Source organism: Arachis duranensis, chromosome 9 (genome assembly GCF_000817695.3).
Source record: "Arachis duranensis cultivar V14167 chromosome 9, aradu.V14167.gnm2.J7QH, whole genome shotgun sequence".
In the NCBI taxonomy this organism is placed as follows: Eukaryota; Viridiplantae; Streptophyta; class Magnoliopsida; order Fabales; family Fabaceae; genus Arachis; species Arachis duranensis.
The window spans coordinates 76511440-76530504 of NC_029780.3; the positions used below are offsets into that span (position 1 = coordinate 76511440).

The following is a 19065-nucleotide window of genomic DNA, read 5'->3' on the forward strand; positions in this document are numbered from 1 at the left end:
AAAAGAAAACGAAATAAAAAATATTTTATGTAAACATTTTATCTTTTGACATTAAGTAATTAGTTAAAACACACATCTTTAAATGGAATACAAAATTTATATCCTATCTAATAGTATAGATTATATAGAGATGTGCAGACGAACTTTGAATATGGTAATAATATATAATATAATACTACTAAATTACAAAAAATAAAAAATAAAACAACGCTTGTATCTGAGGATGTAATTCAACAAAATCTAGATGAACAACCACTATATTTTGGTATATTTACATTCTTTTTGTAGGTGGGGAAGGTAACCATACCACAGTGCTTTTTGTGAGAGACCAATCAACAACAATAGTAACTGAAACAATTTAGGAAAAAAAGTCAAATAAGCAAAGTCCACATGTAAGCATCATCACATGCATCACATTCTTCACTAGAACAACAAAATAAAAAGGGTCTTAAAGTCCTCATCCAAAATAACAAAAAAAAAAAAAAAAAAACTTCACCATTGTTCATTCATGGCAGATCATCAGAGACAGAGGATCCACCCTGTGGTGGTGGAAGCTCCAGCGCCACCTACCACTCCATTGGTACCTCCAGGTTCCTTGAGATCAGAAAAGGGCAGTAGTAACCCTTATCATCGTCCTTCTCCTCTTCTGTTGCAACATTCACATGCCATGCCACCAATCATACCGTTACCACCAAAGAGAAGATCAAGAAGCTGCTTCTGCAAGTGCTTATGTTGGACATTATTCTTGATTTTCCTCTTGTTCATTCTCATTGCTGCAATCGCCACAACCATCTACTTTGTCTTCAAACCAAAGCTTCCAGATTACTCAGTTGACACCTTAAGGATCAGTGATCTTAGACTCAACTTCGACATGAGTTTGTATGCCAAGTTCGAAGTGAGGATCACAGCAACAAATCCAAACAAGAAGATTGGCATATACTATGAAAAGGATGGGAGAATGAGTGTATGGTATACAAACACTGAACTCTGCCAAGGCTCGCTGCCCGAATTCTACCAAGGACATCAAAACAGGACAGTTCTGAATTTGTCCTTGAGTGGTCAGGTGCAGGCCGGGAGCACAATTATGGCAGCGATACAGCAGCAACAGCAGACAGGAAGGATTCCATTGGATCTTAAGGTGAAGGCGCCGGTGGCAATCAAGCTCGGGACGCTGAAGTTGAGGAAGGTGAAGGTCTTGGGAGAATGCCAGTTGCTAGTGGATAGCTTGTCATCTAATAATCTCATAAGCATCAAGGCTAGCAACTGTAAATTTAGGATGAAACTTTAGATTTGAGCGTGTGCATGAGAGGGCTAGATAGTAGATATTATGTTTGCCTTATATCATGTGATTTTATTATTTTCAATATGGGATTTGAATATTTATTGGTTTCTCACTAAGATACAGCTATAGCCAGTATCTTAACCGTTTTTCCCCCCTCCCAGACGATAGACATACAGATTTCATGATATCTGCTTTTAATGCCTATAATCAAATTGAACCAATTTTTATTGCATTATCAGTATGGTTTCATAAAAACTTGTATACAGAAGAAACAATTCAAGTGATTATTCAATCTGAATCTCTTGAGGAGCTGCTTCAGTTGTTGAGCCTTGTGCACTAGTTTCTTCTTCACTAATACCAGCAGCTTCCACGGTCCTCGTAATAGTAGACAGGTAAGAACATCATCAAATTTCAATGCCAAAAACTATGAACATCATTTCATGCAGAATGTTCCTTTAGCTAATAGTACTGTGACAAAAGTCAATTTCGCATATCCTAGGGTCAGGAGGCATGAACTGGGCAAAACCAAGTTGAGACTAGTGTTAGCCATTTATCAAACTAACAAGGTTTCAAATTGGCTAGTTCAGACAGTTAGTCAGTAATTGTTCAAAAAGGAACAAGCTTTTCATTTAGCTTCTCAAAGCTGAGCATTGAAAAGCCCTAGAGAGAAGTATTTTCATTGATGGCATAAAATTTGTCAAATAAATACATTCATCAAAAGAAGTTATGATTCTATGATCGAACTTCTATCGGTGAGCGAATGCATGTTCTTTCTACAGTGGCCCATATGTGTATGCTTAACATATACTCCAGTATCAATCACACTCAGTTAAATTAGCAAATGTAATTCCAATTACGCAGAAAACTACTACAACTGAAAATGACTTTTGTATCATACTCGGCCTGTGAATGATATACTAATAAAAAAGAGTTACTCATACACCGATATTATATAAGTTTATTAACTCATCTTATCTATGAAAGAAAGACAGGAAGTAGTGGAAGAAAGGAAGAGAGAGGAAAGCGATAATTAAGGAAGAAAAATAGATTTATAAGGGAAATTTTGTAAACTCAACATAATTTTATCTAAAATTTAAATCTCTCCACCATTTCCTTAACTCCCATGTACATATAAAAGTATACAGTTATGTCTAGACTGAGGTACTAATGCTGTAAAATGGAATAATTGTAACTAATAACTTCATCCCAATGTGAAGATATTTCAGTCAAATTTTACTACCACTTGTTGCCTTATGATAGAGAAATTCAATTTAACAGATAAGTTCATGTCATGTCATGTTTTCACCATATTAGTCCAAACTCCCAACTCACTTTAATCGGACTTCTACCTGCAGTTTCGTCTGTTGAGAACTCAGTCATTAGCGAATCAGCATAGGAAAAGCACTACAAAATTATGAATGTAAATAATCAATTCAGCTTAAACTGAAATTTAAAGTCGAGACACAAGGTTTCATGACACATTTATCTGGAGCAGGAATATCATTATTTGTTCACCATACCAAAACCACCAGTCAACCATAGCAAACATTCAAAGATATCAATGGACCCCCCCTATATCATGACTACTACCAACAATGCTAAATCTTTTTGCAGTTTTGACTTTAGCCCTAAGTTAAAGCAATCATATATTTCCAAATATCCTTTTCCAGATTCTGTTTTCATTTTCACTGATTTCTGTTCTCATGATTATGTAAAGAAAAAGAAACAAAAAAATTAGGGTTTATCATATCAAGGTTTGACTAATTTCGATTTTTATTTTGCAGGTTCAGGCTACAAATTAGGGTTGCTTAAACTGTTATAAAAGCTAAGCTATTCTAGAATCACCTAAACTTTTGGAGGACTAGAACTACGTTATTAGAATAAAATTAATAATTACCTTGAGAGCTTCTTGAATGATGGGGTCTTTCGCTGGATTGAAGAAACACCATGTGACCCCATTTGAAGAATTACTGCTATCATTCTTATTATTATAATTCATATTAATAGCACTGCACCCGAAATTTCTGCTGCTTCTGCTAGCTATGAATGAGGGCGACGATAGCGGGTTTAACCTAATTTTCTGCTTCGATTTCCACTGCGACAGTACAAATAAGTTGGTTAATTAAATAATACAAGAAGAAGACGAAGAAGAAGAAGAACGATGAAGAAGGAAACCGGACCAAAGTGGATGGAAGTGGAAGATGAGAGTGAACCACAAGAGACATAGTAAAGTAGTTACAGTTTCCTTCTTCAATCTGCAGTGCACAACCACGAACGAATCACGCTTAAGCTTGACACAAATTGATAAAAATCCAAATCTGTTACCTATATTTGTTTCCTCTTTCCGACTCTCGGATGCAATTGAAATGGAAAGTGTTGAATGTACTCCATTAAAATTAAAAAAATAAAAAGAACGGAAAGTGTTTTTTAAATGGTCCATCTAGTGTACAGATGTATCATCTTACAGAGATTTTTGTTTTTATTACATCTCTTGTGGACATGTGTTTTTTGTTGGCTGGAAGCAACTAGCTGTCAAAAAGCTGGCGAGGTTCATTGGAAAGTTGGGCGAGCCGGTTGGACAGGGTGATTCAAAACGGAATTTCGTTCTAGAGGATTCCATTGATGTCATAATTGGACTTTTTGGTTTATTCCCAAAAAAGAGTGGATCTAATCTAGAAAGTTGGTTCTCTAGGTCAGTCTTCTCCTCTCATAAAAAAAAAAAACCCTATCAGCGTTAACCAAGACCGCCGCCGCAGGTCTCGTGACTCTCACTGTCTTCGGCAATTGGGTACTGCGTTTGTTCCGGGTGCTCCCTCCTGGTCAACGACTGTTCCACGGATGTCAATCTCCAGCTCATGCGTTGTACCCAGGTAGCAGTGGTGCTCACAGACGTCATCTTGGCTAGGAGTGCATGTCCCATAGATAGTCGTGCTGCTCGTCCTCTGTCGTGCTTGTCAGTCGAAGGTAAGAGCTGCTTTACCTACTGAATGATATACTTTGAGTGTTGGCTTCGAAACGTATTTAAGTTAGGTCGAGTATGTATATTGCATTTGAAATGTGTATTGTGAAGTTCTAGTTACTAGTATTAGCTTCAAGGGAAAAAATTTGAAATACTGCTGATGTTGTGGATATAGGATTAAGAATCCATGATTTTAGTCCGGCTAGAGTTTTGGTAGTTGGTTAAAGTCTGAGTCACATTAGATGATTCTTCTTCTTCCACAAACTCCTATTTGAACACATTGTTAGATTATTTAGACATATGTTTTAGTTAAAAATTAGTAAGTTCAATATATTGTGGGTTTGGGATATTGTTATTGCTATGGATACTACTAACAAGTTAGGCATGATAATGAATACATGGCTATGGAAAAGGCACTTCCAATTACTGAACCGTAGGTGATTTTCATGTTTTAGTAAGAACTTTGATGGCTTAGATTTTCTCTATGGAGATTGAGTTAAACTGCTAATTCGATGTAGTCTTAATGTGAAATAGTTTGTTTTTTCAAAATAGAATGTCCTTTCTCGGTTTGCGTTTAAATATTGGAGCTGTTGTAAAATTGAGGACTTGTAGCGCTCTACTAAGCATGAGCATCTTCATAGACACTAAAGACATAGATATGGTAATTTCAATTTTTTGTTTCGTAGCGGATATGCCACAAATATATCATGTAAAGAATGTTGTAAATGATTTATAATTAGATCTTTATATGTTTTTTATATTATAAGACCTGTTGTAATTTTTTTTAATTCCTGCCAATAAAATCCGGAAAGGGTTTTTACCCTGTTGTCTACAATTCTGCTGGAAACCTTGTTGAACTCGTGGTGCTGTGTAGGTTCTTAATTTTTTATTTTTTAACTTTAGGAAGATGCACTAAAGTTGGTGAGCTATGTCAAGGAAAATAATACTTTGATCAACCTAATTTTTCATTCTACGAAGAAATAGATGAATTAAACTAAAGCGATTAAGTAGAAGACAAGATGAGCGAATATTTGTTGTTAGTTTGGTTAACTCCGCATTTTTTGTTTTTATTTTTGGTGAATGTCTTGATGAATTCGGAAGTCATATAATGTGTTTTAATTAGTTAATTATAACTTTAGTAGTGGTATAATATGTTTTTTTTTATAATGATGCGGTAGATTTTGTGACTTTTAATCATTGCTTGATGGGATTAGTTCGTGGAGTCATGTAGGTGTTCGGACTTGAGGGTTTATATTGTTCCATGGGTGGGTGGGGTTCATGTGCATTTTTGTTGGGATCAGGAGATATGGTTATGAATATGTACATGGATTGTTGCTGCCAGGGTGGGTGATGTATGATTTTCACATTGAAGTTGGAGTAGATGAGAATTTTCGTGCAATGGCAAAGAAATTGTTTGCTCAGTTCAAGATAGATACTCATGTTGGGTTCTTGCAGTTTAGGAATGTTAAGAGTCTTCGATTGAAAGAGTTATATTTTATTTGGTCACTCTATGTTTAAACATTTATAATGCAGTGGTTATGCCTTATTTGTGGAGTAAGATATAGTCCCTTTGGGATAGTTGTGGTTGATGTTTTGACTGTATCAACAATGCGATTATGAGATACTGATGAAGGGATTTTTGTGTGGTGACGATCGGATTTTCTATCAGTAAAGAAATATAAAAATATAATCACGTTGTAAGTATAGTTTCTAAACCAACAGAGAATCCTTTCGTACAAAAGTTTTGTTTGTCACTTAAGGAAACCCAATAAAAATAAATAACTGAAGTATTCAAACCTCGCGTCGTCTTCTCAAGGAATTGCAGGAAAGTATGCTTTATTATTGGTTATGAAAAACAGTATTTTTGGGTTTTTGAAATATTGAGCAAGGAAAATAAATTGCAAGGGAAATAAATTAATAATTGGAAAACTCTTGGCAAGGTATGAGAACTGGAATTTCTATCCTAGTTATCCTTATCAGGTGTGATGAGAATTGGGTTTCAACCCCACTTGGTCAGCCTTCACTAAACAAAGGAAGGTCAAGTGAACTAATTAGCTTGATCCTCAAGTCCTAATCAATCCCTATAGAAGGACTAGCTTTAGAGTGATCCAGATCAATCAGTAATTCCAATTTCAATCAACAGCTGAGTTTGATAACTCAAGTGTTACCAATTACTTAACCAAAGCCAAAAGGGAAAATAAATCTAATTTAAATTGAAAGTATCATAAATAGAATAAAATAATCAGGAATCTGAAATACGTCAAATTGTATTAAATAGAACATCAATCTAAACATAAAGAGTTCATAAAATAAATTGAGAAAATAAATAAAAGGAACATTGAACCTGTGATTGAAGAAGATGAAATCCTAATTCCTTTAAGAGAAATCCTAATCCTAAATCATAAAAGAGAGGAGAGAATCTCTCTCTCTAAAAACTACATCTAAACCTAAAATTATGAATTATCAGTTTATGCTAAGTATGGATGCATTTCTCCACTTTATAGCTTCTAATATGTGTTTTCTGGGCTGAAAACTAGGTCAAAAACAGCCCAGAAATCGCTGATTGTGAAATATGTCACGTACAGGTCGCTGCAAAGTCACGCGGAAGCGTTGTCCATGCGTTCGCGCGGATTGGGTTTTTGCCAGGTCACGCGTCTGCGTGATCCACGCGTTCGTGTCACTTGGCTTCAAGGCAGCTATGACAAATTATATATCGTTGCGAAGTCTCAGACGTTAGCTTTCCAACGCAACTAGAACCGCGTCATTTAGACCTTTGTAGCTCAAGTTATGGTCGCTTTAGTACCAGAAGGTCAGGCTGGACAGCTTTAGCAGTTCCTTTAGTTTCTTGTATTCCTTCCACTTTTGCATGCTTCCTTTCCATTCTCTAAGCCATTCCTGCCCTGTAAACTCTGAAATCACTTAACACACATATCAAGGCATCGAATGGTAATAAGAGATGATTAAAATACACAAATTAAAGACTCTAGGAAAGCAAGTTTTCAATCATAAAACAAATTCTGGAAAGGAATTGTAAAACCATGCAAATTATATGAATAAGTGTGTAAAGAATTGATAAAAACCACTCAATTGAGCACAAGATAAACCATAAAATAGTGGTTTATCAATCTCCCCACACTTAAATATTAGCATGTCCTCATGCTAAGCTCAAGAGAACTAAAAGAGTGAAGGGGAATGGTAGAATGTATGAAATGCAACCTATCTATATGAATGCAACTACATGCAAAAATGATTCTATCTACTTGGTGAAAAAGTAAATAAATCTTTCAAGAACAAATATGAACTGGATTTCACTAATTCAAATCACAAAATAAAGTACAAGTAAACTTGCAGAAGAAAATAGCTCATGAAAAATCGGGAACAAAGAATCGAGCATCGAACCCTCATTAGAAGTGTATGCACTCTAATCGCTCAGGTATTTAAGGTTCGATTCTCTCAATTCTCTACTAATCTTGCTTTTTAAGGCTTGCTTTTCTTCTACCAATCAACAAAGAATTAATGCACAGATACACATATCAAGAGGTCTTTCAAGGGTTGTAATGGGGTTAGGGTCAAGGTAGAATTGTATTTGGCCAAGTGGACTAAAATCTGAATCCTTAATTAACTTAAACTTTTCCAACCTAACTTTAAGACAATCCATGTAATCACAATACAGAACCTAACTATCCATTAACCATGTTTTCCACATATTCATGCATCCTAATTTCGAGTATAGTACATATGCATTGCTTTCACCATTTACTTTGGGGCATTTTGTCCCCTTTTATTATTTGCTCTTTTTCTTTTCTATTTGTCTCTCTTTTTTTTCGTTACCCATTTTCTATTTTTCTTTTCTTAATCTATTTTTTTTCTTTTTCAATGCATATGATTAAGGTATTGAATGCATAAACATGTTCTTAACAATTTTCACATTTTCACAGAAAGTCTAACATACTCAATTCCCAAACCAAACGTTTCCAAACCCACTTTCCCCACACTTAATTCATGAGCACTTTCACTAGTCTAAGCTAACCAAGAATTCAAATTAGGGACATTATTATTTTTCACTTAGAGTTAGTGATGTGGTAAGATAAGGAACAAATGAGATAAAATAGGCTCAACTTTGGTTTGCAAAGGATAATGAAACATAAGGCCATATGGGTATGTAAGCTGAGTGAAACAAGGCCTCAATCATATAAGTATATGCATACATTAAATAATAAAAATATAGAATTAAGCAAGACAAATATCACAATTTTAGAGAGAACAACACACATCAAAAATAAAATATTGGTTGATAAGATGCAACCAATCAATTAGGCTAAAAAATCTCACAAGTTTTGTGTGTTCGAGCTCTAAACCATGTTCCAAAATAACATTTCTTCAAACAAGTTTAATAAAAATTTCAATTCAAATTAGTTAAATGCTATAGAAAGTTTCTTGAAAAAGAAAATATTACTTCAACCAAGGAGTGGTAAAATATGCACAAAATCAAGCAAACATGCAATCAAACATGCAAATGCAACAACTAATTTAACAAAAAAAATTTAAACATTGGTGTTGAGATAGGAAGGTACTAACTCACGGAGATCAGTATCGACCTCCCCACACTTAAAGATTGCACCGTTCTCGGTGCATACTGAGATGTACAAGTGGACAGGTGACTCCAACTGATACTTTTCTCCAATGATTGTGCAGCTGGACGTGTTTGTCTCCCTATTTAGACGTCTTCCGGTTCTCTTCCCGGTGGCCATCCTGAAAGAAGAGAAAAGGGAAGAAAAGTAACCCAAAAATAAAGATAAGAAAATAAATGAAGTATGGGTGGGTTAATGCCAAATGATAAGGGTCTCAATTACATGGAAGCTTCAACATGTACATGAGAAAACAGTAGGAGCAATGACATATCAATAGTGCAAGAATTGCAACAAAAGAGAGGAGTGTGGGTAATGAAAGACAATATAAATTCATGTCAATGCAAATTAATACAAGTATCATAAAAGATTAGCATCGACTTAAATAATATTACCCAACAGTATAAAACAAGTCACTGAGCACCAAAATAATACCAAAAAAGACACAACAGTTGAATATGAACAAGGAACACCAATGGAAAAATAATAAATTTAGAAAAGAAAAAAAAATATGCATAAAATTAAAATGCAATGAATGAAATATGCAAATAAATTAAGTAAAATAGAATGAAGGTGAAAAAGAATGAGAAGTGAAAGAAATAAAGTAAGAAAGAAAGAAGAAAGAGGAAAAGATAGAAGAAATTAGGATTAGAAAAGAAAAGATAAGATAATTGGCGGTGATCTGGATAAGTTGTGCGGCGCAGGCAATGCGGACGCGTGAGTGATGCGGTCGCGTGTTGTGCGATAAGGTCAGATGACGCGATCGCGTGGGTCACGCGCACGCGTGAACTGATTTGTGCTTTTGGCGTGAGTGTAGCCTCGCGTTCGCGCAACTCTCTGTTTCAAACTCATTTTGCCAAAAATCTGGGTGATGCGTTCGCGTGTGTGACGTGATCATGTGAATGGCCATTTTTGAAAAACGATGCGGACGCGTGAGGCACGCGTTCGTGTGGTAGGGCTTGTGCTTCTAGCACGAGTCCAGCCCTACACCATCATAACTCTCTGCCATGCACCCATGTACGTCGATTTTACAGGACCACGCGTTCGCGTGGGTGACGCGGACGTGTGGGGAGGCTATTTCGCAAACGGCGCGAACGCGTGGTGCACGCGGTTGCGTGGGCAAATTTGTGCCTAAGGCACGCCTCCAGCCACGCTTTCGCATGACTCTCTGTTCACTTTTCTTTTCTTCCTAATGCACTTGGGACGCGGCGCGTCAGCGACGCTGTCCCGTCGCGTGCTTTCTTTCTTTTTTTATGCAAAATGCAGAATGCATTATGCAGATGCTGATGCAGATGTTATGAATAATTCCAGGTTCAATGAAATAAAATAAAATAAAACTCAAAAACAAACAAAACTAAATAAAATTATAATTGAAAAAAAGAACGATCATACCATGGTGGGTTGTCTCCCACCTAGCACTTTTAGTTAAAGTCCTTAAGTTGGACATTTGGTGAGCTTCTTGTCATGGCGGCTTGTGCTTGAACTCATCTTGAAATCACCACCAATGCTTGGACTTCCATAAATCTCTATCTATTCCAAGTAAATTTTCCAAGCTTTGATGGGGTTCTTCACAAGCTTTGAGCTCCCAAATTTGATCCTCATGTATTCTGGGATCCCAAATCTTGTTTCTACACCCGTCTTCAAGTTGATCATCATGGTTCCATCCGGGTAGCAAGCACTCTGAATTCTCTGTGGAGTACCAAACTCTTCTTTTGGATCTAACCAAATTATCACCAGTTGAGCCCTTACATTTATCTCTTTGAGTATCAACCTGGATGAGCCTTGATTTGCAACTCCAACCACTAAACAGTCTCCTCTTATGCTTTATGCCACAAAGCTTCCTGAGTTGGCCGTCTGTTTCAAGAATACCGTACTCAAGTGGGATAGGAAGACGAACAGAGATAAGTTTTACCCACTCAAGTGAAGGAGTAGACGGCAACCTAGGTGGGGAAGTCTCCAACGTTCTTGACAAAGCGTACTCAACTCCCGTCCGTCCTTTTCGAAGGGCTTCTACTTCCACATCATTTGCAGACTCAATCAGAGAAAAGTCTTCATACTAAAGGAGTTCACTTGTGGATGTAGATTTATCACTAGGAGGACTTGATGCATGATTCTCATCACCAAGGGGACTTACTTCTTGATCTATCCTATCCAAGTCTTCATAAGGAATATGCCATGGAGGTTGTACACTGGCCTTCTTGACATCAATTTCAATCTTATTGAAGGGGTACTCTACAATCCTAGATTCCCATGGACGTTCAGCATCTCCTAAATCTTCAACCACTTCTTCCTCTGCAACTATAATGGCTTCCTCCACTTGTTCCAATACAAAGCCATGTTCCTCATTATCCACTGGAGTTTCTAGTGTCTCCTTCATGCTACGCTCTTCTTTTGATTCTCCACATGTAGCCATGGGAGTACTTTGAGTGTTCAAATGTTGGGAAGCTAATCAATTTACTACCTCGATAAAGGCAGTCGCGAATTCTAGTACTCCCCGTTTCATCTTTTCTTGCCCTTGAAGAAGAACACCAATAGTATCATGCATTGAAGGTTGAGGTGGATGTGAGGGCTCATTATTTAGGAGGAAAGTTTCATGATAAGAGGGTGGTTCATCATAAGAATGTGGTGGTTTATCACTCTCCATCTTTTTCACTTATTGCACAACACACTTTGATTCTGTGTTCTCAAGTTGAGATTCTTTAGCCATGAAAGCTTCGGGTGCTGTTCAGTTTATCGCTCGGTCCAATTGATGCAGGGTTGCTTGAAATTGATCCATTGTTTCCTTGAGACGATCCCTTGACTCTTGTTCTGCTCGGATATCATAAGTAGGATCATAAGACTCTTGGATTGATGGATATGGATGTGGTGTATATGGAGGTGGTGGTCCTTGGGAGTAACTGGGTTGGAATTGGGGTGGATCTATGTATGGTTCATATGGCTCATAGGGTAGTTGATATGGTGGGTAAATGTTAGAATCATGTGATGATGTTTGGTAGTTGGGGGCTTGTGAGTGTGGTGGTCCAAAGATATGTTAAGGAGGGGGTTCATAAGCATATAGTGGGGCTTGTTGGTAACTACAAGGGTCCACCATATCCATCATCTTGGTACGCTCCCTGTAATGGCTCTTGACTATAGTAATTTGGTGGAGGTTGGTTGTCACGAAAGGGTCCACCATAACTATTGTCTTGGCATGCATTGTAGGATGGTCTTTGTCTGTGGTACTGTGGAAGGTGTTGTTGCCGAAAGGGTTGATCAGATCCTCGTGGCTCCTTCCATCTCTGATTGTTTTGACCTTGATGCATGTTCCTGTTATAATTTCCATTCCTTGCAACAACATTGGAACAAACTCAAAACGATAGGGGTGAGAACTCATAATAGCAAATAAAAATTAAAAACGAAAATAAAAACAAATAAACAAGCAAAATAAAATATTTACAATAACCAATAATAAGGCACACGTTTGAAATTCCCCGGCAACGGCGCCATTTTGACGATCGGATTTTCTATCGGTAAAGAAATATAAAAATATAATCGCGTTGTAAGCATAGTTTCTAAACCAACAGAGAATCCTTTTGTACAAAAGTTTTGTTTGTCACTTAAGAAAACACAATAAAAATAAATAACCAAAGTATTCAAACATCGGGTCGTCTTCTCAAGGAATTGCAGGGAAGTATGTTTTATTATTGGTTATGGAAAACAGTATTTTTGGGTTTTTGAAATATTGAGCAAGGAAAATAAATTGCAAGGGAAATAAATTAATAATTGGAAAACTCTTGGCAAGGTATGAGAATAGGAATTCCTATCCTATTTATCCTTATCAGGTGTGATGAGAATTGGGTTTCAACCCCACTTGGTCAGTGATGAGCGGATAATTTATACGCTTTTTGGCATTATTTTTAGGTAGTTTTTAGTAGGATCTAGCTACTTTTTGGGATGTTTTTATTAGTTTTTATGCAAAATTTATATTTTTTGACTTTACTATGAGTTTGTATGTTTTTCTGTGATTTCAAATATTTTTTGGCTGAAATTGAGGGACCTGAGCAAAAATCTGATTCAGAGGCTGACAAAGGACTGTCATGCTGTTGGATTCTGACCTCCCTGCACTCGAAGTAAATTTTTTGGAGCTACAGAACTTCGAATGGCGCGCTCTCAACTGCGTTGGAAATTAGACATCCAGGGCTTTCCAGCAATGTATAATAGTCCATACTTTGTGCTAGTTTTGACGACATAAACTGGCATTCAAACGCCCCTTCTCTGCCATATTCTGAAGTCAAAACGCCAAGCCTGGCATAAAAGTTAGAGTTAAACGCCCAAACTGGCATAAAAGCGGACATTTAACTCCAAGAGAAGTTTCTACACGTGTAAAGCTCAATGCTCAGCCCAAGCACACACCAAGTGGGCCCGTAAGTAGATTTCTGCATCATTTACCTATTTTTGTAAACCCTAGTAGCTAGTTTTCTTATAAATAGGACCTTTAACTATTGTATTTTCATCTTTTGATCATCTTTTGATCTCTTGATCACGTTTTAGGAAGGCTGGCCTCATGGCTATGCCTAAACCTTGTTCTTATGTATTTTCAACGGTGGAGTTTCTACACACCATAGATTAAAGTGTGGAGCTCTGCTGTTCCTCGAGTATTAATGCAATTACTATTGTTCTTCTATTCAATTCAGCTTATTCTTATTCTAAGATATTTGCTGCACTTCAACATGATGAATGTGATAATCCGTGACACTCATCATCATTCTCACCTATGAACGCGTGTCTGACAACCACTTCCGTTCTACCTTAGATCGAGCGAGTATCTCTTAGCCTCCATTCCGAAAGATCGGAGTCTTCGTGGTATAAGCTAGAATTTTTGGCGGCCATTCCTAAGATGTGGAAAGTCTAAACCTTGTCTGTGGTATTCTGAGTAAAATCTGAGATGGAATGACTGTGACGAGCTTCAAACTCGCGAGTGTTGGGCGTAGTGACAGACGCAAAAGAATTACTAGATTCTATTCCAACATGATCGAGAACCTACAGACTATTAGCCGTGTGGTGACAGCGCATTTGGACCATTTTCACTGAGGATGGGAGGTAGCCATTGACACCGGTGAAACCCAAACATACAGCTTGCAATGGAAAGGAGTATGAAGGATTGGATGAAGGCAATAGGAAAGCAGAGATTCAAGAGGAATGAAGCATCTTCATACGCTTATCTGAAATTCTCACCAATGAATTACATAAGTATCTCTATCTTTACTTTATGTTTTATTTATCTTTTAATTATGAAAACTCCATAACCCATTTGAATCCGCCTGATTGAGATTTACAAGGTGACCATAGCTTGCTTCAAGCCGACAATCTCCATGGGATCGACCCTTACTCACGTAAGGTATTACTTGGATGGCCCAGTGCACTTGCTGGTTAGTTGTGCGGAGTTATGAAGAAAGTGCTGAGATTATGAACGCGCATACCAAGTTGAGCGCCATTGTTAGAGATCACAATTTCGTGCACCCGTCAGCCTTCACTAAACAAAGGAAGGTCAAGTGGACTAATTAGCTTGATCCTCAAGTCCTAATCAATCCCTATGGAAGAACTAGCTTCAGAGTGATCCAGATCAATCAGTAATTCCAATTTCAATCAATAGCTGAGTTTGATAACTCAAGTGTTACCAATTACTTAACCAAAGCCAAAAGGGGAAATAAATCTAATTTAAATTGAAAGTATCATAAATAGAATAAAATAATCACGAATCTGAAATACGTCAAATTGTATTAAATAGAACATCAATCTAAACATAAAGAGTTCATAAACTAAATTGAGAAAATAAATAAAAGGAACATTGAACCTGTGATTAAAGAAGATGAAATCCTAATTCCTTTAAGAGGAATCCTAATCCTAAATCCTAAGAGAGAGGAGAGAACCTCTCTCTCTAAAAACTACATCTAAACCTAAAATTATGAATTATCAGCTTATGCTAAGTATGGATGCATTCCCCCACTTTATAGCTTCTAATATGTGTTTTCTGGGCCAAAAACTGGGTCAGAAACAGCCCAGAAATCGCTGATTGCGAAATCTGTCACGTACAGGTCGCTGCAAAGTCACGCGAAAGCGTCGTCCACGCATTCGCGGGGATTGGGTTTTTGACAGGTCACGCGTTCGCGTCGCCTATCTTCGAGGAAGCTATAGCAAATTATATATCGTTGTGAAGCCCCAGACGTTAGCTTTCCAACGCAACTAAAACTGCGTCATTTGGACCTCTATAACTCAAGTTATGGTCGCTTTAGTACCAGAAGGTCAAGTTGGACAGCTTTAGCAGTTCCTTCAGTTTCTTGTATTCCTTCCACTTTTTCATGCTTCCTTTCCATTCTCTAAGACATTCCTGTCCTGTAAACTTTGAAATCACTTAACATACATATCAAGGCATTGAATGGTAATAAGAGATGATTAAAATACACAAATTAAATACTCTAGGAAGCAAGTTTTCAATCATAGAACAAATTCTGGGAAGGAATTGTAAAACCATGCAAATTATATGAATAAGTGTGTAAAGAATTGATAAAAATCACTCAATTGAGCACAAGATAAACCATAAAATAGTGGTTTATCATGTGGCATAGAATTTCACAATAAAGTCTTGTTGCAAGTATAGTTTCTAAACCAAACAACAATCCTCTCATACAAAAACTTGGTTGTCACAAGTAACAAACCCCTAAATAATAACCGAAGTATTGAAACCTCGGGTCGTCTCTCAAAGGAATTATAGGAAAGTGTTCTTGTTATTGGTTAGGAAGTATATTTTGGGGTTTTTGAGTTAAGAAACAAGGAATGTAAATGGCAAAGGAAATGAACTAATAATTAAGAAAGCTCTTGGCTAGGAACGAGAACTAGAAGTCCTATCCTCATTATCTTCCTCAATTGTGACATCAATTGTCCATTGCTCCCACTTAGTCAACCTCTAACTATGAAGAAAAGTCAAGTGGATAAATCAATTTGATTTCTCAAGTCCTAGTCAACTCCTAAAGAAAGATTAGCTTTAGTGGAATTCAAATTAACTAGCAACTTTCAATTATTAATCAACAAAAGATTTGATAACTCAAGAGTCACTAATTACTCAACCTAAGCCAAGAGAAGGAAAACCTAACTCATAACTAGAAGAAGCATTACATCAAACACATAAAAGGCAATAAAAGCAAACATCATAAATTGCAAGGATTAAAGGAACTACAACTAATCAAGACAAAAGATCAACAATAAAGAACTAAAGCAAGCATTAAAAGACATGAAAACAATAAATTACATTAAAAGGAAATGTAGATCTCAGAATTCATAAACTACAACTAACAATACAAAAGAATTACAAGTGAAGTAGAATGCTACAACTACAAGAGAACAATTAAAGATGAAGAAGGAAAATCAAAGCAAAAGAGAAGAAGTAGATCTAGATCTAAACCTAATCCTAATTCTAGAGAGAAGAGAGAGCTTCTCTCTTTAGAAACTAACTAAAGCATGTTAAAACTAAACTATGTGCTAATTGGTGACTAACTCCTTCAATCCTTGGGTTTAATAGCATCAGAAATGAGTTGGATTTGGGCCTAGGAAGCCCAGAATTTGCCCACAGCAGATTCACTTTAAGTGGGTCATGTGCGAGCACCGACGCGTACGCATAGATCACGCATAAGCGTTAATGGCATTTTCAATCCACGCATACGCATCATGTACGCGTACGTGTCGCCATGCGACTTCACTTTTCCACGCGTGCGCATCTGCTGCGTGTGCGTGTCGATAAGTGCATCCTAAATCCTTGGTTTTTCATGATTTCTCCACTTGCATGCTTTTCCTCTTCATCCCTTTGATCCATGCCTAGCCTTTTCAACCTGAAATCACTTAACTAACACATCAAGGCATCTAGTGGAATCAAAGGTGAATTAAAATCAACCAATTAAGGGCCTAAAAAGTATGTTTTTACACTTAAGCACAAATTAGGAGACAATTATGAAACCGTGCTATTCCATTGAATAAATGCGAGAAACGTGGGTAAAATCCACCTAAATTAAGCACAAAATGTACCACGAAATAGTGGTGCATCAAATCTCTCCACACTTAAACCATGCATGTCCTCGTGCTTAATCAAGAAGAAGACGAAGGATAGCAACATTTATTCAATGGAAACCAAAATATATGCAATCTATCTAAATGCAACTATCTAAATGCAAGTACCTAAATGGATGCAAGCACTTAGTTAAAATAAATCAATTTTCAAGAAAATCAATATCAGCATAAGGGCTAAGGGTATTAACAGCCAAACCAAACCATAATTGAATTGAATTATTGAATATTAAACAAACTTGCAAGAAAAGTGTTGATTCTAGGGGAAAACATGTAATTGAGCAATCGAACCCTCACCGAAAGTGTTTGCACTCTAGTCGCTCAAGTGTATAGGGTCGATCCACTCAATTCTCCCCTAATCATGCTTTCCAAGATTTGTTTTTCATCTAACAATCAATACTTATTTCATGCATGCATACACATATCATGAGGTCTTTTCTTTGGTTGTAATGGGACTAGGATCAAGGTAGGATGCATATGGTCAAGTGAGCTTGAGATTTGAATCTTTGATCAACTTAAACTTCTCACCTAGCCTATATGACAACCTATACAATTTCAAAGCTAACCTAACTACCCATTTTTTTACTTTTCGCACATGCATTCTTTTCTTGATCATAACTCATATGCATTGATTATTATTGGACTTTACTTTGGGGCATTTTGTCCCCCTTTTTTTATTATTTTTCTTTTTCTTTCTTTTTCTATATTTTTTTCTTTTTCATATACATATTTTTTTCTTTTTATTTTCTCTTTTTTTTCTTTTTGCAATAAAGAAAGTATCAATACATATGGTTTTACATTTAATTGACACATGAGTATGTACCCAATTCCCAATATCTACAATAGAAATAAAAAACTAGCCTTTTTCTCAACCAATGTCCCAAGTTTTTCAACACTTGGATGATATACACACTCACTAGCCTAAGCTCATCAAAGATCCAAATAAAGGACAATTATTGTTTTTTGCTTTAAGGCTTGTAATGTTCTAAAACTAAGAAATAGTGGGTTAATTGTAGGCTCAAAGTTGGCTAACAATGGAAGATAAAAGGTAAGGCTATTTAGGTAAGTGAGCTAATGAAATGATGGCCTCGATCATATAAGTGCATGTATACACAAAATAATGGACATAAAGAATCAAACAAATCAAGTATCACAATCATAGAAAGAGAATAATGCACACAAGAAGGAAAATATGTGGTTATAAGATGTAACCACACAATTAGGCTCAAAACTCACAAGCTTGTGTTCTTAGCTCAAAACATGTTTCACAAGATATAATTCAAGCAAGTTCAAAGAAAAGTTTTTATTCAAATCAATTGAGGTGCCCTATAGATAGATTCTTGAAAATTTTCATTATTTTGACTAAGCTTATTATGTATATATATGCAAAAATAAGAAAATGCGACTAAAAATCCTAAAAGACCTAAAATAAAATTCTAAAAGACCTAAAATGAAATGCAAAAGTGTTGGGATTAGAAACTTGTCACCCAAAAATGCCGACTGGTCGGACGACCTCCCACCACTTAAAAGTTTGCACCGTCCTCGGTGCATCCAAGGATGAGCAAGGGGGTACGACGACTCTCCGAGTTGCTACCTTCAACTGGTAGATCAACCAGTGCCGCGTGTTTTTTTTCTTCGCTTCCATTTTTGCTTAAGATGACTCATCCTGAAATCAAAAGGCATGATAGTAAGAAAAGTAAATGTAAAAGCACGGAAGCATAAGTTGTTGGAATTAAGTAAAAGCCACTAGAATTGAGTGAGTGAATTAGTGTGACATTAGTGAAGCAATTGTGTGAGTCCTAAGATGCATGCGGTCTAGAACACACACTAGCATAAAAAGCTATATCACCAAAGAAGCATGCACTTCACCCATTCTAGTGTGCTTGAAATACTTTTAACTTGTATGTTAAGACAACTAAACAAGCAATAAAGAAGCACGAAAGCATTCAAGCCAAAAACATATGGATGCATATGTTCAAGAAACATGATGCATCAAGATAAATGCCCAACATCCATCAAAAAGTTGCCTAATCAAAGAAAGGGTTCAAATCACATGGTGGCCAAATCATGTAATTCAAAAGAATTAACAAGCTTGAAGGCAA

The 19065-nt window shown here is 36.6% G+C and overlaps 2 protein-coding genes across 2 annotated transcripts; one reads left to right on the top strand and one right to left on the bottom strand.

The window, feature by feature from the left end:
- Positions 1-460: 460 nt before the first annotated feature.
- LOC107465970 (NDR1/HIN1-like protein 6) lies at positions 461-1379 on the top strand. Its single transcript, XM_016084958.3, has one exon. It carries the CDS (start codon positions 509-511, stop codon positions 1286-1288), a length of 780 nt encoding a protein of 259 aa, XP_015940444.1. The 5' UTR covers positions 461-508; the 3' UTR covers positions 1289-1379.
- A 933-nt stretch (positions 1380-2312) lies between these two features.
- On the bottom strand, positions 2313-3738 carry LOC107465971 (uncharacterized). The gene is made up of 4 exons (XM_016084959.3): positions 3608-3738; positions 3463-3537; positions 3180-3377; positions 2313-2686 (listed from the first exon to the last, which is right to left on the bottom strand). The coding sequence occupies exons 2-4, from the start codon at positions 3505-3507 to the stop codon at positions 2585-2587; spliced, it is 345 nt and encodes a 114-aa protein (XP_015940445.1). The 5' UTR covers positions 3508-3537; positions 3608-3738; the 3' UTR covers positions 2313-2584.
- Positions 3739-19065: the final 15327 nt, after the last annotated feature.